Genomic DNA, 27,960 nt, shown 5'->3' on the forward strand with positions numbered 1-27,960 from the left:
GCTTAATGTATCTTGCCAATGCTATTGGATATATTCTGTTCAATGCCCTCCAGCACCTATTCAGCATGATCACCTTCCAACTCAGGCAAATGCTACTTCTAGGACATCCCCAAAATACTAATATTTAAGAGCAAGCTAGCACTGAGAAATCAGATCTTTTTTCTGAGCTATGTTATTTATTTCATTTCTTTGGATTTACACAGATACTGAAAGGCACCTATTCATATATGCTTTAAGCACGCCTAACATCACATCACAAATACTTCAATATAACTAAAGAACATGACCTGAAGAAGAGCTCAGAGTAGTTTGAAAACTTGTCTTTCACCAACAGAAGATGGTCCAATAAAAGCCGTTACCTCTTCCACCTTGTCTCTCTAATAACCGGAGGTGAAAGTACGCCCCAATAGTACGCCCCGATAGTACGACGTACCAGCAAGAGCCAGTGCACCGTACCAAGGCGGACTGGCTTCCCCTGGTGGCAATTTAAAGGGTCTGGGGCTCCCTTTAAACTGCCGCCAAAGCCCTGGGGAAGCGGCAGCAGGGCTCAGGCGGCAATTTAAAGGGCCTGGGGTGCCTGCCGCAGCTACCGCCCCAGCCCTTTAAATCATCCCCGGAGCCTGCCGGAACCCTGGGGTAGCAGCGGCGGGGCTCAGGCAGCGATTTAAAGGGCCAGGGTCTCGGCCACTGCTACCGCCCTGGGCCCTTTAACTTGCCGCCAGAGCACCCATACCGCTACCCCAGGGCTCTGGCAGCAGGGCTCCAGGGATGATTTAAAGAGCCCGGGGTGGTAGCAGCAGCCAGAGCCCTGGGCCCTTTAAATTACCGCCCAAGCCCCTGTCTGCCACTGCTACCCTGGGGCTCCGGCAGCATGGCTTGGGTGGTGATTTAAAGGGCTTGGGGCTCCCACTGCTGCTACCCTCCAGGGCCCTTTAAATTGCCACGTGAGCCCTGCTGCTGGAGCCCTGGGGTGGCAGCCGTGGGGCTCTGGCAGTGATTTACAGGGCCAGGGGCTCCCAGCTGCCGCTACTGTAGTGGAGCCCCAGGCCTTTCAAAGCTCTGCCAGAGGCCAGGGCCCCCTTGGATGGTGATTTAAAGGGCCCAGGGCTCCACTCCAGTAGCAGCAGCTAGAGCCCCAGGCCCTTTAAATCACCCCATAGACTCCCAGCCGCCTCTGCAGCTGGTAGCTCTGAGGGTGATTTAAAGGGCCCGGGGCTCCCAGCTGCTGCTACCCCAGCCCCAGCCCCTTTAAATCCTGATTTAAAGTGCCAGGGATTTAAAGGCCCCGCCTCATCCAAGAGGCCACGCCTCTTCCAGTTGAGGCCCCTCCCTCTCCTCAGGACTCTGGAGTACTGGTAAGTCCTTTAAGTTACTTTCACCCCTGCTAATAACTGAAGTACAGCAGTTCAATCCGTATAATAATGGAAATAATATAATAGAAATTTGTCTCTACAAAGACTTTGGTTTTTCGTTTTGGCCCCAGGACTGGATTTTTGCGTAGGAATCAAGCATTTTCCCCAACAATCAAGCTTGCAGGTGGGCAAAGTTCCATCAAAACCTGCAATTTTGCAACAAAACTGTGGTTTCAGTCAAAGTTTTTCTTGGCTGTTAAAACATGAGCTGTAATCCCTGCTTCGCTTTATGTGCCTTGCCCTGCCCTCCCAAACACATCATTGCCTATCTACCTCCAGTGTGTTCATGGCCTTTATAGCCAATACAACATTCCATAGTTTAGGATGCATGTACTGCTCTCCTCTGGAGAGGCTAGTGGACATCTGCTCCTGGTTTAATGTATCAAGCCATGTGGGGAGGTTGCAGAGAAGGAGATTAATTTTGGAGCCCTCCCATCTTAGCATAGATGGGGCGGAGTTACCCCGAGAGTCTGAGCCACGCTGTCAGCTCCTTCCAAGAAATCCCTTTCTCCATAGGAAGCAGTAGCTCCAGGGAAAGTTTACAGCTAAGAACACAAAGGGTTAGGCAAAGCTTTGCTCTCATCCTGATCCCAACCACTGCAGTAGGGAAAGAGCCTCATTTCCAGTAGAACAGCTAGGGCTAGGAAATCACAGCACAGAAAAGGATCACAGAGAAGCTCCTGGCTGATACCTCTTGCCTGAAGAGGTGCAGTGCCTCTTGCTCAGTGTATCAGGAGTCCTGAAACGCAGGGAGCCCTCACATGTTCAGCAAGACAAAGACACCTTGCCCTAGATCAGTGGTTTTCAACCTGTGGTCCCTGGACCCCTGGGTCTCTGCACACTAAGGCTAAGACTTCCAAAGGGGGCTGCACCTCCATTTGAAATATTGTAGAGGCCTGCAAATGAAAAAAGCTTGAAAATCACTGCCCTCAATCCCTGCAGCACTGGAGGCAGCAGGTTACTAGTTCCCTTGCTTTATTATCATTATGCTTCTGCACTGCCCCCCCTTAACCTGCACCCCCTCCCAACTTCTCCACTGCCCCCCCAACCTACACCCCTCTACTGACCTCTGCACTGCCCCCTCTACTGACCTCTGCACTGTCCCATAACCTGCACCCCTCCTGACCTTTGCACTGCCCCCTTAATCTACACTCCTCCTGACCTCTGCACTGCCCCCAACCTGCCCCCTCTCCTGACCTCTGCACTGTCCCCCTTTACCTGCGCCCCCAATTCAGCCTATGCACTGCCAACCTCTTCCCCCTTAACCCCTCAGCACACACCCTCCTGATCTCTCACTGACCTCTGCACTGTCCTGTGACTTGCACCCTCTACTGACCTCTGCACTGTCCCCCCAATTCAGCCTGTGCACTGCCAACCTCTTCCCCCTTAACCCCTCAGCACACACCCTCCTGATCTCTCCTGATCCCCCTTAATCTGCCACCTCTACTGACCTCTGCACTGTCCCGTGACCTGCACCCCTCCTGACCTCTGCACTCCCCCCTAACCTGCACCCCCTCAGGCTCTGTCCTGCCCCCCCCCCCCGAACCTGCTCCCCCTTCCCTCCTAGCCTCTGCACTACTTCCCCCTTTCGCTGCCGTCCGGACCTCTCCCCCCCGCCCCCGGCACGGGCCAGACAGACGCTGCCTGTTCCTGAGGGCAGCAGCTCAGAAACTTTTCTCCCGCACAAAGCAGCGCGTCCTCCGCTCTGCTCCCGCTGGCCCGGGCCAGGGCCATCGGCTCCCCCGCCCGGCCCCGCGCCGCGCCGCGCCGCGCCTTACCAGATGGCCAGCCGGCTCTTGGGGTAGCGCAGCCGCTCGAGGCAGCCGAGGCAGTGGGGCAGCGCGTGGGCAGCGTTCCTGGCCAGGATGGCGATGAAGACGGTGGGCTTCTGCAGAGGCGACTCCGGCAAAGGGGCCGAGCCCGCCGGCGGCTCCGCGGGGAAGCTGGCCCCGCTCCTCGCCCCCAGCAAGCAGCACAGCAGCAGCCGGAGCGCGGGCAGCGCAGCCATGTTCCGGAGCGTGAAGTCCCGGGAGAAGCCGCCAGCCTGCAGGCAGCCGAGCCTCGCTACTGGGGGCTGGCGGGGGACTGCACGGCAGGTCCTCGCGGTGGGCAGGCTGAACGGGATGGAGAGGGGGCTGGGGCTGCACACGCGACACGCCCGTGTGCTCACCTCCCTCTGGTTCCAGCCGTCCCGGGTCAAGCAGCACAGCCCAGCCCCAGCCCCTCGCCTCTGAGCAACTCAAGCCTCCTTTTTCTGTGCTCTGTCCCCTCCGCTCCCCCTCGGGCTCCTGAACAACCCCACACAGCAGCTTCCCAAGCGAGTCGTGAATATTTGTACCAAGCCCCGAAATCTACTCGCCCGGGGTTACCATGACGATTAGGACAAAATCGAATCGTTTATGAGCCAGTCCAAAAAAAGAAAAGAAACCAAAGCCCCCTGAGCTGGGCAAACAGAATTTTGCAAGGCTGTCATCAAGTGCCCGATCCCCATATTTCTTGTGCACCCAAAAGTCATGACGACTTCAGAGAAAGTACTGGGTGCAAAGGAGTGTCTGTATCCAGCCTTTATACTTCACCATTGTTATGTTATAACTGCACTCTGTGTTTTATAACATAGGCTCCCCTTCCACACAGTTTAAATCCCACTGAAATGCTTTGCAGAGTTTGGGCCTGTGGCATGGCAAAGGCTAAGAGATCAGTTTAACAAAGGAAACACCAACCCAACCATTTAAACATTTAAAAGAAACATTTTGCACCTTTCATCCCAAAGAACCTTACACAATTAAAACAGAGACACAGGGATCTCTTCCCCCTGGAGGAGAGTGGACAGGAGGGCCTGCTCTGACTCCACAGTCATATAGTCCCCTATCATATATTTCAGGAGGTGATGGCAGCCTTACCACCCACCTCCAGGCTTTCCTGAAGTGGATCCTTGGGAGGGTGCTCCCCGCCCATCCCTCACTCCTGATTCTCCAGAGTTTACCTTTGGGCCTCTGCCCGGTGAGCCTGTCCGCCCACTCCCTATGCACCACCTGAGCCATCTGCGTGACATGCAACTGGTCCACCTCTGAACCACGCCTAGGAAACAGCTATACACTCTCATGCTCCACACCTTTCACTTCCTCACCCTTGTATCCCATCCTGACACCAAGTGGTGGGACCTCCTACTACCCATGGAGGGCGAGGAACCCCAGTGGGCCAATCCATATTCCACCCTGCTCCCATGGTGCACTGGGGATATTTTCTGGCAGCTCCTTCATGGAGCAGTAAGCATGGGCGTCTACCTGGAGCAGTTCACCACCTGCCCCTTCTGTGGCAAGAGGGAGACTGTGGCACACACCGACATCGAATGCGCTATGTTGCAGCCCCATTTCCAGCTCCTCCAGAACCTTCTTCTTAAGTTCTGGCTGCACTTTTCCCTGCACTTCCTGATCTATGCACACCCCATCAGTGGCCCCACAAAGTCACGAAACCGCCTCACCAACCTCTTCCTGGTGCGGGCCCAGGTGGCTGTCCACCATACCAGGAAGAGGAAGCTGGACAGGGAGGCGCTCTGCAACTGTGGGGCCTACTTCTGATCCTCCCTTAAGTCACATCTCTGGGCAGAGTTCCTATGGACTGTGTGCACCGGCTCCCTGGATGCCTTTGAGGAGCAGTGGGCGCTGTTCGTGGTTCTCTGCTCTCTGTCCTCCTCTGGATCCCTGCTTTTGACACTCCTGTCCCTGATTTTTCCTTTGTTGTCCCCCCCATAATCTTTTGTTGCCTGAGTACAGTGGCTCCTCCCTTAGGTTGGGGGAGGCTTAGAAGTGGGTGGGCTTGCGCCTGCCTATCACCAAGGCCTCAATAGGTACACAGGGTTCTCTTACTCCATGTACCTGTGCTATCTCTGGGATAGAAGGCAGTAGCTGATTCACATTCCACAGCCATACTTCATAGCAACTGAGGAAAGGAAGTTATTTTTCACTTTTGTACAAAGTGTTTTACAAATAGATGTCTCAGGATATCCAGATGAAATCAGCTAATATACTGTATCTAAAACAAACTGCAGGAGGACATTTAGATAAGCAGAATGCAATTATCCAAATTGGAAATTATCTAAGATGCTAAAATATTCACTGCATTTCATCAACTCACCCTCTCCAGAAATATTCCAATGAATGGTCCTGAAAGGACCATCAATGCAACAGATTACAGTTTAACACCACCACCACACAACACCCACTGTAACAATTTATATTTGGGGACCATGATCTTAATAGGAGCCTATGCCCAGATCCACAAAGATATCTAGGTTCCTAAACAGAAGCTAGGAGCCTAAACAATTTTGTGGATCTGAGAGACAAGGTAGCTGAAGTAATATCTTTTTTTGGACCAACTTCTCTTGGTGAGAGAGACAAGCCTTTGATCTTACATGGAGCTCTTCTTCAGGTCAGGGAAAGATACTCAAAGTGAGACTGAACAGATAGTTTAGCGTAAGTAGTTAGCATGTATTCTAATCGACACTCAAGGTGAAGTTGACAATTAACACCCCTGTAGTCATCAGACTGAAAGGGAGGTTACTGGGTTCCAGACTGTTGTAATAAACCATAAATCCAGTGTCTTTATTAAGATTGATTTTTAGTAAAGATGAATTTAAGATCCCAGGCTTGTCTTTTGAAAGTGTTGGGCAGGCTTCCTTTGAGGATGAAGACTGATAGGTTGGTTATGGAGTGATTGCTTTGTGAAGGGTGTTCACCTACAGGTGCTAGGGCATTTTTGTCTTTTATCATTTTCCTGTGTGTGTTCATTCCAGAGTGTACTGTGTGAGATTGTGGATCTGGGCCCATTGTACTCACAGCTCCCACAGAAATGAATAGACATTACAGGTACTAAGCCCTTCTCAAGATAAAGCCTTGAGCACCTGGTGTTCCCTCCTGCTCTGCTGCGTGGGGGGAATCTTGACTCTGCCCACTTAACACAGAGCCAGCACAGCTGAGCTAATGCAGGGTGGGCACCATAGTAATAGAGATTACTCTCTCCCAAGAGGAAATAGAGAGCAGGTAAGCAGCATGGGGCTGGAGCCTGCACCCCAACCCCCTGCCCTGAGCCCCCTGCCACACCCCACACCCCTTCTGCACCCCACCCCCCTGCCCTGAGCCCGCAACCCCCTGCCCTGAGCCCCCTGCTGCACCCCACACCCCCTGCCCTGAGCTCCTTCTGGCACACCTCACCTGCACTGGCATGCATTGGACTGTAGAAGCCCCATTCACATAGAGAATCAGTGATTATATATAATTTGAATCTACAGAGATTATACAAACTTTAAATAAATTAATAAAATATATCAAATTGCCTTATTCAGATTCTTCCTTCCTCATCCTTCCCTCACTTTATATTTTCTATCCATATAGTCTCTCTTTCCCAGTGATGTTTTCATTCTAATTGTTATTATGAACATTGTTAGGGTTTTGTCTTTACTTATTTTCTCTTTTAATCTTACCAAATCTTCTGCCATCGTCCTCCCTCAATTTAGCCTCTCCTCCTCTTTTTTTCCCTTCAGCATTTCTTCTCCTGTCCACTTTGACCTCGTCGCTCTTGCTTTTTTTCCTTTCTTCCCCTTTTGTTTCTTTTTATTTCTTCCCCTCCTTTCTGTGTCACTGCTTCTCTCTCATTCACTTCCTCCTTTACCTTGAATTTCTCTACCTCCTTCCCTCAACCACCATCCTCCTCCATTCCCCACTTCCCTTCATCACCACTCCTTCCACACACCCTTAAGTCCCATACTACTTTACATGGCCGTAGTGAAAAATGATTTGGTGAATATTTGTATGGCGACTGAACGTGTAAAACACTATTATATAACTAGTATTATATAGACCCTCCCTCCATTCCCCTCATCCCTTCCTCCACCTCCTTCTCCCTCCCAATTCCCGTAATCCTCCTCTTCCCACCTATCCATAGTGGTGTTTGCTTGCTGCATTTCATGGTATGTCATACATTTCTCTTTTGGTTTGTGGCATTTATTTAATGTCACCCACAGTTTGTGTGGTAAGCACTGTGATGAGATGGGACAGAAAGGGAATAGACCAGGGGTGGCCAAACTACGGCCCGCAGGACAGATCCAGCCTGTCAGGGCTTTGGATCTGGCCTGTGGGATTGCCTTTCCTGTGGCACTGTGTGATTGCCTTTCCTGTGGCACAGAAGTGGTGGGCAACATGTCCCTGTTGCCCCTGGGGAGACAGAGGGCTCTGTGCAGTGCCCTCACCTGCAGGCACCAACTCCCACAGCTCCTATTGGCCAGGAATGGGGAACCGTGGCCAATGAGAGCTTCGGGAGAGGTACCCGCAGGCAAAGGCAGCATGCGGAACCCTCTGCTTCCCTCTCCCACAGGGATGTGGTGCTGGCCGCTTCCAGGAGAGGCATGGCACGGGGCCATGGCAGGCAGGGAGCCTGTCTTAGCACTGCTGCGCACCGCTGCCACCCCGGAGCCGCTCCAGGTAAGTGGCATGGGGCTGGAGTCTGCACCCCAACCCCCTGCCCTGAGCCCCCTGCCACACCCCTTCTGCACCCCAACCCCCTGCCCTGAGCCCCTTCTGGCACACCTCACCCCCTGCTGCATCCTGCACTCCCTCCCGCACCCAACCCCACATTCATGGAGCTGAATGCAATTTCCCCACCCAGCCCACCCCTGGGATAGACACTGGGATGGAGAGAGAGGAAGAGGTGGGTGGCTAAAGGGAGGGGGGGAGAGGGATGGGTGGACAGGGACAGATGCAAAGAGTGATAGCTCCGATCAGGGGCGGCTCTACAGTTTTGGCCGCCCCAAGCAGTCATGCGCGGGAGGCACCCCGGAGCCGCGGGAGCAGCGGACCTCCCGCGGGCATGACTGCAGAGGGTCCGCTGGTCCCGCGTGGCCCGGCTGGACCCCCCACGGCTGCGGACGGTTCGCGGATCCCGTGGCTCCGCTTGAGCTGCCGCAGTCATGCTTGTCAGGCTTGTTTTGCTGGTGCCTAGAGCCGCCCCTGGCTCCGATGGAACAGGGCAACTCAGGGTTGGCAATTTTGGTAGGACAGATTCCTGGAGGTGTCATCACATGACATACTCTTTAATTAAAGATTAATTTTTAATTCCTGGAGACTCCAGGACAAATCTGGAGGGTTGGCAACCCTAGGGCAGCTGCACGCCTTGTTCCAGAACTGGCATCCGGGTGCAGTGTGTCCTGAGCTTGCCTGGCTCACAGGCTCCACAGGAGCAGCTGGGCACGGTGGGGACACGGCCGGGAAACAGGGGGTCTGCAGCAACCCAGGCGGAACTATAGCGCGCGCTGGCTTGTCCCCGGCCGGAGCACTTAGTGCAGTGCTCCGCCCGGAGCGAAGCCGCGCTGCACGCGGGAGCCGCATGGACGAGCCGGGCTGCGCGGCTCCGGGCACTGCCCCGAGCGGGCGGGAGCCGGAGGCCCGGGGGTCGCCCTGCGGCAACTGGATGGCGACTCACCCTAAGGTGGGTGGGGGTCGGGCTGCTCCCTGCGGCCCGGGGCAGGAGCGGGCCCCGCTTTGCAGCCGGGCTTGGGGTGTCCGGGTCCCGCCGCGGGGGCGGGGGGGCACACAAGCCCCAGGGCAGCCGGGTGGCTCGGCGGGGCTGCATGGCCCGGCCCCCGCCTGAAGGAGAGCGGAGCTGTCCGGACTGGGGGCTCCCCCGGCTGCTGACAGCGGGATCCCGCGTGGCCCAGCAGACCCAGACCCAGGCTCCCCCCTCCTCCTCCTCGGGAACTGAGTTACTGGGGTCACGGGTGCGTATTTATGGTTTGACAGTTGAGGTCTATAGCCAAGACATTGCAAAATAAAAGAAGACATCTTCACTTATTTAAATAACACCTTTAGCGCGAACCTGGCCTCACATGTACCTGCTAATTTATCTTAGGCTGCTGAAAGCCTTATTTGAAAAGAAGATTGAATAGAGGGTTTCTGCAAATTTCCCAGGAAGTTTTGCTTGAGTTCTTGAAGGAATCTTTCAAGCTGACAAATTTGATCTCAGTGCCCTATGGTACCTTTTCACCACTAATCTTTTTTCTCACTCCTCACCATTGAAACAAACACATGGAGGAAACAAAAAACAACACCTGAGCTACCTTCCGTTAGGGAGGAAGGAGAAAAGGAGTACCCAGCTGCAGTAATGTGTCAAACCCTGAGCAATAAGATCAAAACCTAGAGCAGGGGTGGCCACATCTGGGAATAGAAATTGTATGGCAGGCCATGAATGCTCAGAAAATTGGGGTTGGGGTGTGAGAGGGGGTGAGGGCTCTGGTTGGGGGTGCAGGCTCTGGGCTGGGGCCAGAAATTAGGAGTTCAGGGTGTGGGAAGGGGCTCTGGATGCGGGGTGGGATAAGGGCTCTGGCTGGGGATGCGGGCTCTGGGGTGGGGCTGAGGAGTTTGGGGTATAGGAGGGTGCTCTGGGCTGGAACCAAGGGGTTTGGAGGGCAGGAGGGGGATCAGGGTGGTGTCATGGGGGGAGGCTCGGGTTCAGGCTCCGGGCGGCGCTTACCTCAAGTGGCTCCCAGAAGCAGTGGCATGTCCCCGCTCTGGCTCCTACGTGGAGGTGCGGCCAGGCGTCTCTGCGCTGCCCCTGCAGCTCCCATTGGCTGCAGTATATGGCCAATGGAAGCTGCGGGGGCAGTGCTTGGGGTGGGGGTAGTGTGCAGAGCTGGAGCCCCCTGGCTGCCCCTACGCATAGGAGCCGGATGGGGGCCATGCCAGTGCTTCCAGGAGCTGTGTGGAGCGGCCTCTGACCCTGCTTCCCAGCTGGAGTGCAGTAAGCCCCAGCAGGTGCTCAAGGAGGGCCAGATTTTGCCCACGGGCTGTAGTTTGCCCACCCCTGACCTAGAGTCTAGACAGACAAACAGAGATGATAGCATGACTAGGTAGACAGAGAGATTTTATGCTCCCTTTATCTGATCTGCTTTCATTACTTATTTGTATATTATTAATTTGAATAGAGTTTCACAGGAAACTTTTTAAAAGAGCATAATTTCTGCTCTGAAAAGCACGGATTGTAAATTCCTTAGGACACTGACATTTGTAGTCTTGGATGTCTGTAAAGCACCATAGGCCCCATGCACACCAACAGAGCTATATAAATAATGAGTCTCCTGTTACTATTACTCCTCCTTGGAATAGTCAAAACTGTTAAGTCTCTTTGTTGGAAGAGGAACTTGATGGATTAATGTGATTTTAATATAATCTTCTTAAGAGTTTATCATATTTAGAGACCTTATCTTACATTTTATAATCAGAGCTGTTGAGGCGTATTAACATGTTATTTACTCCTTCGTGTAACATAAGAACCAGGGTCTCCCAGTGAAATTAATAGGCAGCAGGTTTAAAATAAACATAAGGAAGTATTTCTTTGTACAGCCTGCACAGGGAATGTTCTGAAGGTCAGAAGTATAACTGGATTCAAAAAAGAATGAGAAATTCTTGGAGGATAGGGCCATTAAAGGCAAGATGGTTGGGGATGCATCCCTATGCTCTGGGTGTCCCTAAACCTCTGACAGCCAGAAGCTGAGACTGGAGATAGGGGATGAACCACTCAATAATTGCCCTGCTGAAGCATATGGCACTGTCAGAAAACAGGACACTGGGCCAGATGGACCACTGGTCTGACTCAGTATGTCCATGTTTATGTACTGTAGCAAAACAGATGAAACTCAGAATCTTTCTCCACAAAAACAGCTCTGTTCCAGAAACAGTCAAGATTATTTTAATACCTTTTTATCTGGGCCAAGCGGAAATATAACTTTAAAATATTTTAAGAGGTCAGTATATTTATTGGTGTTTAATCTTTCTGAATCTTAGTAGCAGTTCTTTAAACAGGCTCCATACTTTCTCATGCTCTTTCAAAAGGTTTTATGTATCTGTACCAATTTGGCTTCTGCTCTGCATTCTTTGATTGCTGTTACATGTTGGTTTCAGCTCACGGAGATGATGTCATTGGATGTGGCTGACAGCACTCAAGTATATGCTGCATTCTTAGTTTACTTGGATCTTTTAGAAGGTAAATCAATGAAAGTATTTTTCTTGCAAGGCTGAGCAATCTGGGACATCAAATAAACTAACACATGTACTCTGATTTTTGAAGACCTACGTGCTACTAGCACCCATTCCATGCTCTGGGTATCCCAAAATTTAGCACAGTAATCAGCTACACTGAACAAGGCGCGTGTGAGTGGGTCACACACAGGCCATCAGCTGGGATATTAAGACTATTGCAACTTTTGTTTAAGGCTGGTTGTTATTGAGGAAAATGGCCCACGAGTTTGTACAGACCTGCCATCATTAATTATATCCTTCCAAAGCAAATGATTGATCATTGTTTGAGTGAATGCTATTGTATTAATGCAATTACAGCAATCCCGAATAAACATTTTTTAGCTTTATTTCCCTGCCTGAAGGGATTGAGGTGTGCAGTGTTATCAGTATTCTAGCTGTTATCAGCCACTTTCTCAGTATCTTAATATTTTTCACATTTGGGTTGATACCAGGTTAAAATCTTACACTAAAGAGAACTGTGAAAAGAGATGCATGGATTTTTTTTTTGTCTTTGAAAAACAAATACTTGAGTTACACCAGAGGAGGTTCTGGCTCCCATCATAGTACTGCTTAAGTCAGCAGAGCTATGCTGATTTAACCCAGCAGAGAGTGGTTCTCAACCAGGGGAATGCATACCCCTGGGGGTATGCAGAGATCTTCTATGGGGTACATCAGCTCATTTAGATGTTTACCTAATTTTACAACAGGCTACATAAAAAGTTCTAGCAAAGTCAGTATAAACTAAAATTTCATACAGACAATGATTCGTTACTGTTCTATATACTACATCAGCAGTTCTCAAACTGTGGGCAAGTTCATTTTAATGGAGTTGCTAGGGCCAGTGTTAGACTTGGTGGGGCCCAGGGCAGAAAGCTGAAGCCCAAGACCCACCATGTGCGGCTGAAGCCGAAACCCGAGTTTTTAAGTGAGGTGAAACTTGGGTTATGCAAGACAACTCTGACTCCTGAAAGGGGTACAGTAGCCTGGAAAGGTTGAGAACTGCTGCAGCTGAGGACCTGGCTTTTAATCCCCTGTGACTGTTTTATTAAAGAATTGTTCACAAACTGATAGTTGGCACTTGACTGGGAAAAATTTGCATCATAGGTGCCTGCTCCATGGCTGGAGCACGCACGGGGAAAAATTAGTAGGTGCTCTGCACCCACTGGCAGCCAAGCTCCCCTCCCCGCCTCATTTCACCTCCACCTCCTCCCCTGAGTGCGCCGCGTCCCCGCTTCTCCTCCCAGCTCCCAATGCTTGCTGCCGCAAAACAGCTGTTTCGCGGCATAACAAGCTCTGGTGGGGAGGAGCGGGAACATGGTGCACTCAGGGGAGGAGGCGGGACCAGGGTGGGGATCTGGGGAAGGAGTCCAATAGGGGCAGGGAGGGGGTGGAGTTGGGGCGGGGACTTTGGGGAAGGGGTTGGAATGGGGGTGGGGCAGGGGTGGAGTCAGGGCGGAGCCGGGGGCAGAGGGAGTCGAGCACCCACCAGTGCCAGCAGAAGTTGACGCTGATGCTTTACATAAGGGGAAAAATAAAGACCACAATCAGTTGTCTGTCTTCCCAAATGTATACCCTCCTTTATGATGCAACCAGAGAAAGACTTGTGTGTTGTGCTTTGGTCCCTCTTTTATTTTCAGCTAAAAACTGGCATGATGTGACATGCGTTGGACTAGCAGAACTCCAGCTCGTTTGTCTCCGTGGGCGTGAGAGAGAAGCTGAGAATTTACAGGTTGTGGTGCCAACACCTGTCCACATGTCATTCACTCATCAGAGGTGAGCAAGTGATCCCAGAGTATTTGGTGCTGAATTACCAGAAAGAAAAAAAGAGGATGTAAATATTGATAGAGCAGCTGATAACTCTTATAAAGCTTTAGAAAAACATTCTCTGCCAAACAAAAAGACAACCCCCCCCCCCAAAGAAAGGGGGGGGGGCAGAGGAAAAACAAATTTGAACACCTAAGCTGAGTTATTTCTAGTATTAGGAACATTATGAGGCTAGGATTTTTTTCCTTTAGCCTGATCAGTTTCTTTTGCCTTTTCCTCCCTTGAAATCATAACCCTGCAATGTAACGATTTCAACAGCAATAGGCTGTGTGTCCATTCAAAAAATGTTTTGTACTGTTTATGGACCTATCTGAAGTATTCATGGTGATCACCTCTAATGGAGTTTATATGGATAATTCTTTTGAAGTACCTTGAAGATGATGAAAAATGCTTTTTGTTAGTTATTGAATCACAGGAATGGACTCTGTATTTTTTTTTATTTAAATATAATCCTGGCCACTGTCTATCTGAAAATATTCTTCTACAGGCTGAAAACAGTTATATATAACTGCGTTTTCAGAGCTATGCTTTTGCATTAGACCTATCTAGGAAAGTGCTCTATAAACCCTTACTTTCACAGCTATACGTACAATTTCTTGTGGTGCTCAAGGAAGGAGAATCAAGAAAGATGTAATTAGAAAAGCACATGGGTTTTGTAATGGAAAGTGTTTTCAGGGTTACTTTAAAAAGAAATTCTGTTCAGATCTAACTTTGTTTACATTTTGGGTATGTTCTAATGGTTAGGTAAAATGTACAGTATTCTTCCCCATCTGATAATGGCTATCTTCTTTCTCTTCTTCTGCCCCCCATGCCTGATATCCTATCCTATGACACCTCTAAGGAACTGTTTATCTAAAGCCCTGCATGGATACAAAATTTGTATCCGCATCTGATCTGCATACATGGTCCACGGATATAAAGTGGATATCCTCAGATTTGCAGGGTGCTAATTGTCACTTTGGTCATTTATTACTGTGATATCAGGGGAGCTGCTAACAGATCACACAGTTAATTGCACTATATGTACAGTGAACTTCATTGATATGCATGCTCTGTGAATGTCTTTTTTGGCACATTTACATATTCCAGTGATTTTTATAGATGACAGACTTGTCTGAAGCAAACAACCTTGCATCCCAATAGTAAATGTGTAGTATGTTATCCTGTGGGTATCTCTTCAGCAGCAATAAATCTGTGGCAGGAAATCTGTACTATGGCAACTACTTATGTGGTTGGAAGTTTTCTAGTTGTAAAAATAAGATTTTTCAATTACTATTCAACAAACCAATCATTTGGCTATTATGGATATGGTTTTAAAAAGAAATATCACAAAACAGTATAGTCAGATGGCATGACGCTGCTCTGCTGTATAATCACAAAGCTATTGAAAGAAAAGCTGGGAGACAAAGTATTTGCTACTGTTCGGCTTCTTGTGAAGGTGTTTACCATTTTCTGTGGGGAGGGATTTTTCTCACGGTTTTGGGGTCGGAGATAGATCCAAAATGGATGTGGGTAGTTGAGTAGCAAACTAGGATATTGGCTTCTCTCACTGTAGTTGTTTCTACATGCTGCCTCTTGTTTCCTACATGTTGGTGGGTTTCTACTGGAAGTGGAAACCTTTTCCTCCCTGTGGGTGGGCAGGTGCCAGCAATTCTGTGTCCTAACATGTATTTTATTGCAGGGAGATACAGCACAACATTTGTAACCCATCTTTGTATCCCATTGGACTTTTCATTCATGGACTCTCTGAATTTGTTTGTACTGTGGTGGCACTGTTTGCTCTTTTTCTGGCATCAGCGTGGATGAAATCTTTTACTGGAAGGATGGTTGACTGTTAGTCAATGCATTACATTGATTGAAAGTACAGTTTGTGACCAGCTTTTGCTATTGAGTAAATATATAGAGTACGTTGTCACTAAAATATGTTCTGGCTGAATACAGTTCTCCACTTACAGATGACTCCATTAAAGCCGTGCATATGCCTGTCCCTAATGCTGGTTTAATAGCCATTGCTGATATCTGGCAGGAGAATGGTATGGATACATAGTAATGATGATTGTGAAGCTTGGTTGAGGAGGTGGAGTCAGAGGGATATTTCCCAGGGAATGCCTTGCAGCTAAATGATCAACTAGCACTCGGCTGAGCCCTCAAGGGTTAACACATTGTTGTTAACGTAGCCTCACACTCTACAAGGCAGCAAAAATGGAGGGAGGGGAGACAGCACGGCGGAGCAAGACAGAGACATACACCATGGGTGAGTGAAAGACGCACACTGCCCCTTTAAGTCTGCTGACTCACTCTAAGTACATTGCCCTTTTAAGTAGATCAGGAAGCAAAACAATAAAGTGAATTGTAGAGCCGGTTGGAAATGCAGCAGGTTGCAATAATGCTGATCCCTTGTTCTGACTGTCAGTTTAATGAGCTAACATTGTCTTGTGTTAGTGTTGAAACTATGGTTTAAATTGTTGATTAAAATGTACTGGCACTATAGCTAACTGAGCCTGGAAATCATAAGCTAAATAAAAAGAAGGTAGCAAATGGCTGATATTCACTTAATCTATAAGAATCAGGTCTTGGAGCAGGTAGGGGTTGCTGGAGTGGTGACCTCCCTCTCAAAGCCACTTGAAAAGGTACTTGCCAGTGGCCAAAGCAGCTCTGCATCTGCAGATGTTTAGGCACAGAGCAGCTTCTTTGGCTGACTCAGTCACTGGAGGAGTGAGTCTTTAAAGGAGCCATGTTGAAGGTGCAGTGGGAGTCACTAGCAAAAGAAATAACATGAATGATAAAATTGGATTTTTTTTTAAGCTAAAATTTTGAGCAGCATCTTAAACCTTGTTTTGGGCTTTTGATACTGAATTTTAGAGGACTTCATTTTCTCATGTTATCAAGTTTATGGTGTTAATTGAAATCCTTTCACAAGGTAAAGCAATACTCCTTAGAAAGTAAGGCCACATTCCTTCAAGGCATTCCAAGCAGGTAGACCTTCCTATAACTGCATGGAACCCAATGACTTAAAGAGCTCAATACTACTCCTGTTGAAGTCAGTGGCAAAACTATTGACTTCGGTGGAAGTGGGATCTAATCAAATTTACTGCATTTCAAAAGCTAATCTTATTACACAAACGGAGAAGACTTGGGGCTGTATTGGAGAGCCTGGTTTTGGCCCTGCTGAATTGAACAGTGATTTGCACAATAGTAGGAAAGATCAGTCTTGTTTATGTATCTGAGAAGAACCTGTGGATTTTAGCCCATGTGATCCCTTGGCTCTGCCATGTTCCCTATTTATCGCAGACAGACAGCTGTGTCCACCAGCGTACTACGTCTTGAGCATCTACTTGTCATATTAAATTTAACATCCCTGTAGCAGGGAAAATACCACAGCGGCCCAACACTGTAGCATTTAATTTCAGAAAGGGGAACTACACAAAAATGAGGTTAGTTAAACAGAAATTAAAAGGTACAGCACCAAAAGTAAAATCCTTGCAAGCTGTATGGAAACCTTTTAAAGACACCATAATAGAGGCTCAACTTAAATGTATACCCCAAATTAAAAAACATAGTAGGAGAACCAGAAAAGAGCCACTGTGGCTAAACAACAAAGTAAAAGAAGCAGTGAGAGACAAAGTCATCCTTTAAAAGGTGGAAGTTAAATCCTAGTGAGGAAAATAGAAAGGAGCATAAACTCTGGCAAATGAAGTGTAAAAATATAATTAGGAAGGCCAAAAAAGAATTTGAAGAACAGCTAGTCAACGACTCAAAAAGTAATAGCAAAAAATGTAAGTACGTCAGAAGCAGGAAGCCTGCTAAACAACCAGTGGGGCCCCTGGATGATCGAGATGATAAAGGAGCACTCAAGGACAATAAGGCCATTGCAGAAAAACTAAATGAACTCTTTGCATCGCTCTTCATGGTTGAGGACGTGAGGGAGATTCCCAAACCTGAGCCGTTCTTTTTAGGTGACAAGTCTGAGGAACTGTCCCAGATTGAGGTGTCATTAGAAGAGGTTTTGAAACAAATTGATAAACAGTAATAAGTCACCAGGACCAGATGGTATTCACCTAAGAGTTCTGAACGAACTCACATGTGAAATTGCAGGACTACTAACTGTCATCTGTAAAAAGCGACAGAGTCCTGTGGTACCCCGGAGCTGTGGCAGCAGGGCTTGGGCGGCGATTTAAAGGGACTGGGCTCCCCGCAGCAGCTGGAGCCCAGAGCTCTTTAAATCACCATCGGAGCCCTGCCGCCACTACCCCGGGGCTCCAGCAGCGAGGCTCGGGTAGTGATTTAAAGGGCCATGGGCTCCCCACGGCCGGAGCCCCGGACACTTTAAATCACCGCTGGAGCCCTGCCGCCGCTACCCCGATAGAACGGGGTTTCACCTATAATGCAGTAGGGATTTTTGGCTCCTGAGGACTGTGTTATATCAAGGTAGAGGTGTATGGCTGTTCTTATTTTCTTAAAGTGTTCCATAATTAAGGCCCCAGCCCAGTAAATCATTTAAGCACAGATAGTTCCTGTTAAGTCAATGAAACTACTGGTATGAGTGTAAGTGTTTGCAGGACTGGTGCCTGAATCTTGTGGGTATTGTTAAAAGCTCTGATTTTTTTTCAGACTTTATAGAATGTTATTTTTTAAGGTGACTAACACATCTATAACTGAACAAGCCTTTTATTATTAAAAGTGATTTGTCACTTCCGTTAACTTTTTACATATAATCTTGGACCGTGAAAATCAATGAAGCCAGTTTCACTCTCAGGTTGTTAGTATCGCACTGTTTGGGTTTCAAGCAGAGGAGGGTTTATTTGATTAAACATAACTTTATGTTTTGACAAAAAAAATTTAAAAGTGTTTATTGGTCTTTTGCACAAATAGTCTGACATAAGTTTGGGGGCTAGAAGTGGGTTGATGTCCCTTTTAAACATTTGTCTAATTTGTAATTAGGCAACATGTTTTCTTCTAGTGAGCTGTACCAATTTTTGCCTAGAAACAATAGCGCTCATTTTTCTGGTTCACTTTTACCTTGTAAGTGAAATTGAACAACTGTAATTGATACTAGTGGCTGGAGGAACTACTGACAATTAGTTGCAAATTGCTCACTTGTAAGATTATTCTTAAAAAGGCATATATTATAATTAAAGCTACTTCAAATATTAAACTGCCTGAAAAAACTGGTAAATTAGTTAGCATCCAAATAGAAACTTATTTTTAACAAGTCAGTAATTACTATTTATACCACTTTGAACACAAGTCAATTATGTTGCTTTAGTCTAATACAGTTTGCAGAAGTCTAGTTATTTCTTAGAGGAGGAGAGGGAGGTTTCTGAGGTCAATTAGTCTTAAATATTAAATGTTAAAAACAGACTTGTAGACTCCCCTGCTGGATCCTGCGCCAAAATAAGGAGAGTGACTTTTTATTTGTGTGTAATAAGGACAGTGAATATTTTTATCATGTGAATTTAACCTTCCTCTGTTGCGTCATTTTACCCAAATTTGAAAGCCAAAGCTGGATCAAGGGCATAGTGCCTGGGACTGGAAGGGCTGACTTTTCATACACACACTGGCCCAAGGTCTATCCATCTCTCCGGTTTCAGGGCAGTCATCTGGGAGCAGTGTTTGGCATAATACTTGCTTGCCTGGCTGGATGCTCTGCTGCACTGACTGCAATACTGTAGAGAACTTTTCCGTTGGTTGTCGTGAGTAAGGGGACTCTTGTTTCCAGCACAAGTTTGGGTGAAGTGCTGATTTCTGTGTACAGAGACTAACATACATTCATTCTCCAGCCCTGACTTGCCTCTTCACATGCTTGGAGGGGGAGGAAGCTGTTCAGTTTGGTCAAGCTTCTGCTGAATTATTCATCCAGGCGCTATAAAGGATAGATTCAAAACCTTCAGCTTTCATGGCATGGAAAGGTTATGGCTCATTTCAGCTAACTGGAGCCCTATACCATTTATTACAAACTGCTCACAGCACTCAGTGTTTTGTCTTTGCTTTTCAGACATTTTTTGCAAAGAGAATTTAATAGAAATAAAGTTTATCTTCACCTCCCTCTTTGTCTTGTTGCACTGGTTGCTCATGTCCAGATTCCCGTAAGATCTGTCCTGCTCTTTTGAGGATTTCCCTGAATATGGCTTGGGCAGCTAGGCAATTCTTCAGTTGCCTGGAGTCTACTGCTTCTTTCTCTGGCCCTCCCCCTCCAAAAGAGAGAGCATGCACACTCCACCCTGCCCTCCAAACGGACACTGGTAACTTGAAATCTAATTAGCATTAAATGAGTTTCAAAATAGTCTCAGGCATTATACCTGCCCCTTCTGTTCAGAATCATGCCCATTATTGTCATTCTATGTATATTCCAAAGTGCGTTAAATGAAGAGACTAGTATCTGTTGTGTGATGACACGTGAGCCTCTCCTGCTATTTGTGATTTTACTACCGTGTTTTCCTAGTGTGTGAAAGACCCACGCGACAGAAACGGTGCTGAATGCAAAGTGCTGTCACATACACGAGCTGGGGAAATACTTTCACTAACCTTAGTGATGAGGATTTTGTCTCTTACTTGTAATGACAGTAGGTAAAATATTTTCACACACGTGTGGAATTGAAAAAAAAATCAATGGTGTCTCTTTATTTTGGGTACTTACTGGTTAGTGATCAAAGGACTGGGTTGCAGCCTGAGTGTTGTTTTGGTAAACCATTAAGCAGGGGAGTATGGCCTATTGGCTATAATTCATGATTGGGAATTGAGATCTGGGTAGTACTCCTGTGTCTGCCATGTAACCTCAGTTGATGGTTCTATAAAATGGAGAGAATATCTACTTCACAGGTGTTTGGGCTTAGTTCAAAGCCCTTTAAGGGTATGTCTGTACTTCAGCCCAAGCTCTGGGACCCTCCCACCTCACAGGATCCTAGAACTCGGGCTGCAACCCAAGCCCGAACATCTACACCACAATTAAACAGCTCCTTAGCCTAAGTCAGGGGACATGGACCGGTCATGGGTGTTTAACTGCAGCGTAGACATACCCTAGGGTCCTCTGCTGGGGTAGGTGGTTTAGAAATGTAAACTGTTAAATGTGGTATTTTGTATAGCAATATCTTTTTCATGATGAAATCCAATTAATCTTGTACAAAGTAGATCGAAAGTATACTTGGATAGGGGTTTTGTGTGCAAATTTAGGGCCTATTTCTGGTCATGCTGACCTCAGTAGGAGCAGGATCTGGTTTGCTGTGAGCGTGCAAAGTCACAGGCATGAATTTTAAAAGCAGAGTTCAAGTTACCCTGAAAATTTGGTCCCTTAAATCTTTTACAAGAAACACTGATGTCATTTGGGGGATTATCTTTATTGCTTTGTGGGATTATTTGCATTAGAGTGAATTTTCAGTACATCTTCACTCTTGCAGTGCTTCAGTTTCTCCTAGATTTTCTGTCCCTGGATTTTCCCCATCCCAGTGCTTCTATTGAAGATGGAGATCTGTTGCTGGTGGAAACCCCAAACCTTAGCAGCCTCTGTTCAACATTCAATAACTTTTCTTTATTTTATTTTTTTTAAAAAAGCTTGCAGGATATTTTAGCTCAGCAGATTTCTCACTGTGCTCCCAGCAGCACAAATGCTTGATTGTTCTGTAAGCTCTCTTGGGGCTCCAACTGCCTTTCAGTTTTACTAGGCAGCCACTGGCATGAATCCCTTGGAGGTGGCATGTGTAAGGGTATCTGTTGTCGCTGAACCTCTGGATGAACAGGGCTATTCTGGAGCCTCGGGCACCAAGTTAATTATGTATTGTAGTGCAGGGTTTCATTTTGGCAAGATGGGGTAAAACACTGCAATGATTTTGCTATTGTGTATTTGCTTCATTTACAAGACAGCATTCACTAATCTAGTAAGTGGCGTTTATTAGGACAATGCATGCTGCATAGCAAAACAGAAGTCATGATCTATGATTCTGACTTATTCAAAAACCATCACAGGATGTCCCCATCGTGAGTTAAGTGTGGTGTACAAGCCTGATGTTGGCGCTTTTAATGCTGACATGTCAATAGTGACGACAACAACCACCGGCTAAAGTTGCTCATAAAGAGCAAAAAATTCAAACCCCCTCTTACTGCAGGTTAACCACAGCTCTCTTGGCTCTGCACTTTTGGCTACATTTTATTGAAATCTGGTAGTAGATTATATTGAAGAGAGGTGATTGGCTTACAACTTCTGTCAGACTGTTACGTTAACTTTAATGAGTTGGAATCTCTGTGTTCCTTTGCAACATCTGTCATTAGGCAAGTAACTTGTGTGTCCTAGAACTAGGTGAGCTTTATTTTTGGGAGGAGAGTTTGGTCCAAAACAGCCAGGACATCTGAAGACTGAAGCCCAGTGCACAGGGTCTGTTAACTCTTATGTCCTTTGAAGAAGATAACAATGAGGAGAAATAGCTGTAGGTAATGATCATCTCTACACGGTGCATGCCATCAGCATTGTACCATTGATACTGATGTATACTCAGTTGATCAGTAAAGATGGAAAGACTGGATATTGTAACACACAGGCTGCATGATGACTGATGCATGAGAAAGGGGGAATCAGGAATACAGTGAAAATGAAGACAGCCTTCTAGCACTGGTTCAGATTAAAACAGAGTAGTCAACATTCTGGTCCCTGTTGGTCCTGGAGGATGGATCATTTCTTGGGGTACCCGAATAAGCAATGCAGGATTCAGCGCTAAGGAATTAAACCATTAGCTTTGAAGTTTGGGAGCTGAGCATCCTCGGTTTCCTTCAGTCTCACTGGGAACAATGTTTGAGGCTGCTCAGTACTTCACAAGACTGGTTGCTGCTGCTGAGAATGTTGAGGAATGGAGGCAGTTGGAACTGTTCTGATGGGGTAAAGCGGGGGTAATACTCTAGAATTTAATTCTCCATTCTTCAAGAACTGTTTAATGTTACCGGGCCCTGGAAGAGGTCAGGCTACATCTTGAGCACCTGTCAACAATCCCTGGGGAAGAACCATTTCTGGCTATTAAGAGAATTAAGTTGGGACCACCTTTTGCTCTTTCCGTCAAAGGAGGAGGACTCGGGAAATAAGCAAAGTGCAAATATGGGAAACAGTCCCCCCCCCACCTCCCCATGAAGTTCCTGGGAGACGTTCTCTGGCCTGTACTGTGCAAAAGGTCTGAATAGATTGTGATAATAGACCTTTCTAGCATTAAAATCTGTGACTCTTCCCTGCAGGAGTTGAGAATCAACTGGATACAGGTACGGAGCTATGCTTTCAATCTGGTATGTGGTTTTTCAAGTGAAATTGGAGGCACATTGGAAGACCTATGGGGAGAAGCCTGCACCACCATAGGCTCTGCTGTAGATAATTGAGCTCCTTTATTCCCCATGCTGCTAATATTCTACTTTTCCTAGAAGAAAAGGCCATCTGTATACAAGTGGTTTCAGTTAGAGATGTTTATGGGAGCAGAAACCCCTCATAGCAGTGAAACCTTAACAGGAGATAGTGGTTTGCCTTTTTCTATTATCTAAGCTGTAGTCGTGTTCTTTGAATAAGTGGACTAGTTCATACTGCCATCTTAAGTTATTGAAGTGAAGGATTATTAGCTCTGCCAGATCTGGCAGACAAATATCTAGTAATATTTCAGAAGGCAAAAATGCAGAGAGGACATCTGGAGAGGGACTGCGTCAGTTTTTGGCATTTCTTTACTTAGGGCCAATGATCCTTTTGAAGTAGAAAATCCTCTTTGTATCTATATTATTTTTTTTTTTTTAAAATAGCGCAGTGTTTATCAGTCTCTTTCTTCATTGCAGATCTGATGTACATCAAATTCACAGTGCAAATCTAGATAAACAGCTATTGCAGTCTAATTATCTTCCTACCTGCTCTTATGATTGACTATGGCTGAAAAGGAACTTAATCAAAATGCTGTATGTGATCCCAACAATGATGCCTTGAAGGGAAACAGGAAACACATGCGTCTGCAGACTTCCTGAATTCCAGGGACTTATTCCTTTTAAAAGCTCTCCTCCAGATAATCTCCAACAGTGCTGCATTGCATTGCATTACATCTAGTTGCTATACACTGTATTTTCCACAAGATTCAACAGGCTCCTTTGGCCCTGTCTGCATTAGAAAAATGACGTGTTCCAACGATGGGTCTCCCTGGAGCATCTTAAGCCATGATTGAAAATGGTTTGTCTGGTAATATTGATTGTGTTGAAGAATGGCCCAGTTGCTGAAAATATCATGAAATTGAGCAAAGGGGGTCTTAGACAATCAGGGGGGAAATGCTAACGCTAAGGCCTATTAGGAAGAGAAATATCCTCCCTAAGGAGTTAGATGGTGACAGGCCCATGGATTGTCTAGTCTAATTTTAAATGATTCAGGCTACTCAAGAATAAACAGTAAGGAGCTCCTTCTGTGTTTGGAAGTAAGTAAAGACCCCTCCAACCAACAGCACATGCTTCAGTCTAGTCCCAGAGCTACTCTTAAAATGAGTATGAGTTTAAATTTCATGGGTCTTGAAATCCCTCTTGCAGCCAGATGGGCACTACCACCATCCTGCATCGGCTGGTGTTTCTCTAACAGGACTCTGGGCACTACAGAACTATGTTAATCTAAGTTCTGTGAGCATACAGCCACCGCACTGGTTAAATTGCTTTTGCATGTCCACACTACACTCCTTGTGTTGGCGGTGCGCGTCATCACCAGGAGCACTTGTACTGACTGTACTGTCAAGTGTGGGGCATTGAGGAAGATCATTAGAGCTTGAGAACAAGTGCATTTGGAAACATTCATTTCTGAAAGCCAGTAACAGTTAATGTCTACACTGCATTGACCTAACAACATCAACATTGACTCTATGTCTCTCATGCAGGTTGGCATAGTGGGACAGTTACATAGGTTGATGTAGGCTGCCTTCTGTCCACTTAACTCTGTAGACCAGGCCTCTGTCTACCTTCTGACCTGCTGTTGAATTCTTAATTGGCAGGGCAGTTTCCTGAGCTGTGCACTACTTTTAGGGCACATGTCTGCAGCAAAGATGAGAGAATGGGGCACTTGCTGTTACGTGCAAAATTACAGTGTTGCAGATGCCAGGGAGAACCCATAGAATCCTTCCTTAACTCTAGAACACTCTTCACTCACACACTTTTTATTATTCAGTGTGCTTCTGTGAAAAGGGCACTTGTCACCCCTCCCTACGGCCGTTTGGTGTGTCAAATGGAAAATTGCTCATCACAGTGTGGAAGGCTAGAGAAGAGTAGAACCCTGCAGTTCTGAAGGTGTCGCTTGTAGTGGACCCTATTTCCGCATGCTTCAACCCACTTCAAATCATAATTGAGCTCCCTCTAGGTTAAATAAAATGAGCAATTCAATCTGGAGTGAGGGGTGGGTATTTTCCCCCTACATGCTGAACTGTGCTTGACATCGGCACTTTAGCTGGTGTCCCTGGGCCAATGATGTACAGCTGCACCACCATGCACCCTGGCAGGGAGAGCCCAAACCGAAAACCACTTGGCAATCAAAATAGCACTAACATATAGGGGTAGGAGGAGAGCTCATTTAAGGTGTTTGATCTTTAAGCATTTTGGAGGCAGTCCCCTTCTGTCCTACACACACAGCATCTCCTTGCGTAGCTGATCCTCTGCTTTGCCACCAGCAGCATCTGTAGTAACACAGGGGTGTGAAAATATGGCTTATGATCATTTAAATGTCTTTGCTGTGTGAAATGGCTGGCAGGCCTCCCTTTGCATGACACCTTCTGTGCGTGGGGCCCAACCATAAAACCTGCAAGGAAATCTTTGTTTTTCTTCTTTAGTGAAACTGAAGTATGACTGATTTTTGCAAAACTCTGAGACTGCTATTAGAGCACTGGGAAGATCATGTGCTTAAAACATCATTTAGGCTTCCAGGCTGCTGCTTTATCCTCTGCCACTTCCCATTTGATTCCTTTGTGATCCTCTAATCTTTCAAATGGGGTGGAGGAAGATAATTAGAGCTTGAGAACAGGTGCATTTGGAAACATTCATTTTGAGCCAGTGTCTGACTTGCAGGATCTACATCTCTTGGGGGAGGAGGGGACTCAAAGGTACATCAAGTGATGGGGGCGTATGCATACTGTAGGGACAGGTTCTGTAGCAATATCATGGACAAACTCTCCACACAAGGCTTATTAGAAAACAAGATGGTTTTCAGTGATGTCATATACAGATGTTGCCACATCAGTCATTTAAGCCAGGAGTTCTCAAACTTCATTGCAAAGAGGGTTGTGACACACTTTGGGGTCCTGATCCACAGTTTGAGAACTGCTGATTTAAGCCATTATGCACTCTTACCTGGTACATGTCACAGCTCTTAACATCCTCAACTCTGTTGGACTAAATCGTTTCTCTTAGAGCCCTGTAGATTTGTGCTGTGATTTTTTGGATCCTAAAATGACCTTCCTTCCCTCCCTCCAACTCCCGGGGCCCCTTGATTCAATTAGTAGACAAGTAAATAGTCAACATATTATTCCTAAAATGATCTGAAATGGAGACATTTCTTCTGTGTGTTTTCCTGGATTTAAAAAATAGGAAGCAGAAAGTAGACGACAGCTAGTGTTAGTTAACTATTTGTCATCCTCTCCCTGGAAGCTACCTTTGAGGATAACGGACTGGGTTGGGTGGCAGGAGATCTGACTTCATTTTCTGGCTCTGTCACAGACTCACTCAATTGCTCTGTGCCTCAGTTCACCCATGTGTAAGATGGAGATAATGCTCCATTTCATACTTCGTTCATCACGTCTATTTAGATTGGAAGTTTTCAGGGTCTGTCTCGTTTGTGTACCGTGTCTTCCACAATTTGGCCCCCAATTGTGGATGGGGTCCCTTGGGGCTACCGTACTATAAATGGTTGATAAGGTGGCAATGTAGTCAGCTGGTGTATACTGTACTGTATATAAGTCAGGGCACTACCTGTTAATATATTGATGAATCCAGTTCCAGCAGGGGTCTGTGCAAGTGGAGAATTTTAAAATCAAAATGAAGGCTAACTTTTCTTCAGACATTTAAATGCATTTCTTTAACTCCAGAAATCTAACGCCTAACAGGGCTGACTAGTGGGACCGGATCATAGGACTTTATCGCTTACCCTGAACTAATGCTAATCATGGCGTTGAACATGCGTGTGTACTGAAGGCAAATAGTCACGTGCTTTACAACATAAAAATTATTGTTTATAATGGATCATGGCTCTAGCAACTTTAAGGATAAGTTAAATGAAATACTATAGGTTTCAGAGTAGCAGCTGTGTTAGTCTGTATCCGCAAAAAGAACAGGAGTACTTGTGGCTTATTACTTATTTGTGTGTGTGTGTATGTATATATGTGTGTGTGTGTGTGTGTATGTATGTATGTATATATATGCTCAAATAAATTTGTTAGTCTCTAAGGTGCCACAAGTACTCCTGTTCTTTTTTTGAAATACTGTAGGCTCTGAAAGCTTTGTAAACAGAAAAGCCTAAGCATAGCTGGTAAGAGAGAGAACACTATGTTGAAAATGTAATGCTTTGTTCCCACTGTTCCTCTTTCCTGCTTTCTGCTGCAGGGAGAAATGGGTTCTCTAAGCAGGATGGTGGTATCCATTAGGCAATAAGCAGTATTGCCACTGCAGTGCATCTGTGGGAAGGTCCTTTAAAGGTACAGAATCCACTGGACAGCAGAAGTGTTCACGGTTTACTGGCTGGGATGTCCTCAACCCTATAAATCCTGGGAAATAAGTGATATTGCAGTTTTAGTTTGATGCTATGTTGAAATGATTGTGAATAGATTCCTAACTGACTATCTTTCTTTCAGGCTCAGAGAGATCATGCAGAAAGCATGTATTCCACAAGATGAAACGGATTCCCCACTGTCAGTTATCCTGGCTATAGTTGAGTCAGATTCCACAGTAGTCTATTATAAGCTGACAGATGGTTTCATAATGCCAGATCCTCCGGATGATACTGAAGACATGGACAATAAACAGTGGAGAAAGAAAAGAAGGAAGCTTTTGAGATGACTTTAAGACAAAGATGAACTGTTTCTTGGCCCCTTATTTTCAAATCTAAACAAATTCAGTAATTTGTGTATGTAAATTTAAAAGGTACAATGGCTTAACTGCTGCTTTGCAAATCTTCACTTGGTCTGGAGAACTGAGATTTCTGCAGCATGCTTCAAAATAAAATGGTATGTAATATGTTTCAAGGACCTGACTTTTATACCAGTAAATAGTCAACATATTATTGACAAGGCATGTTACTCCTTCCTCCTCCTCCTCCTTTTTTTTTTTGGAGAAGCAGAAGTTTTCAAAGTTTGTCCCTCCTTCACAAACACACCTACATTTGTGGCGATGTAAAGACTGAACAGAGTCAGACCTATGGCATAAGTTTTAAAGGTAAATATTTAAATAAAATAAGCTGTTCTTTAGTGTAGTGTGGTTGGAGTGAAGGTCTTCAAACACACACTTCTGCATAAGTTAAAAAGACAGTGGTTTGTCCTACTCATGGCACCAAGAGCATTTAAAATATAAATTTCACCTACTCCTTCACTTTTGGGCCTCTTACTGCTATATTTAGAGCAAAATAGAGTAGGTTTTGTCAAGGAATATTTTCTTTTGGTTTAAATGTTTTGCAACTAGAAAAATGACATCACTATAATGACTAA

General features: G+C 46.3%; 2 protein-coding genes across 5 annotated transcripts in view; one reads left to right on the top strand and one right to left on the bottom strand.

Moving 5' to 3' along the window:
• COLGALT2 (collagen beta(1-O)galactosyltransferase 2) overlaps positions 1-3,420 on the bottom strand; it is a 91,971-nt gene extending 88,551 nt beyond the window's left edge. The window contains exon 1 of the mRNA XM_039484652.1: positions 3,191-3,420. Coding sequence (XP_039340586.1) covers positions 3,191-3,420 — 230 coding nt within the window. The remainder of the gene's footprint in view (positions 1-3,190) is intronic.
• On the top strand, positions 1,311-27,960 carry TSEN15 (tRNA splicing endonuclease subunit 15). Of its 4 annotated transcripts, none has more exons than XM_039484657.1 (4): positions 1,311-1,355; positions 11,360-11,441; positions 13,114-13,249; positions 27,112-27,960. In XM_039484657.1, exons 2-4 carry the CDS (start codon positions 11,369-11,371, stop codon positions 27,314-27,316), a joined length of 414 nt encoding a protein of 137 aa, XP_039340591.1. In that variant the 5' UTR covers positions 1,311-1,355; positions 11,360-11,368; the 3' UTR covers positions 27,317-27,960. The 4 variants fall into 4 exon arrangements, with proteins under 4 accessions (XP_039340591.1, XP_039340590.1, XP_039340588.1 ...); XM_039484656.1 differs by lacking the exon at positions 1,311-1,355 and adding an exon at positions 6,377-6,451; XM_039484654.1 differs by lacking the exon at positions 1,311-1,355 and adding an exon at positions 8,741-8,891.

Source organism: Mauremys reevesii, linkage group 8, assembly GCF_016161935.1.
Source record: "Mauremys reevesii isolate NIE-2019 linkage group 8, ASM1616193v1, whole genome shotgun sequence".
Lineage (NCBI taxonomy): Eukaryota > Metazoa > Chordata > Testudines > Geoemydidae > Mauremys > Mauremys reevesii.

Excerpts from the sequence above, each read along its gene's own strand:
- TSEN15 (XM_039484653.1), top strand. The coding sequence starts at position 9,034 with ATGGCCCGGCCCCCGCCTGAAGGAGAGCGGAGCTGTCCGGACTGGGGG. Across the intron at positions 11,442-13,113 it reads TTACTTGGATCTTTTAGAAG|CTAAAAACTGGCATGATGTG; the intron begins GTAAATCAATGA and ends TTTTATTTTCAG. Across the intron at positions 13,250-27,111 it reads ATGTCATTCACTCATCAGAG|GCTCAGAGAGATCATGCAGA; the intron begins GTGAGCAAGTGA and ends TCTTTCTTTCAG.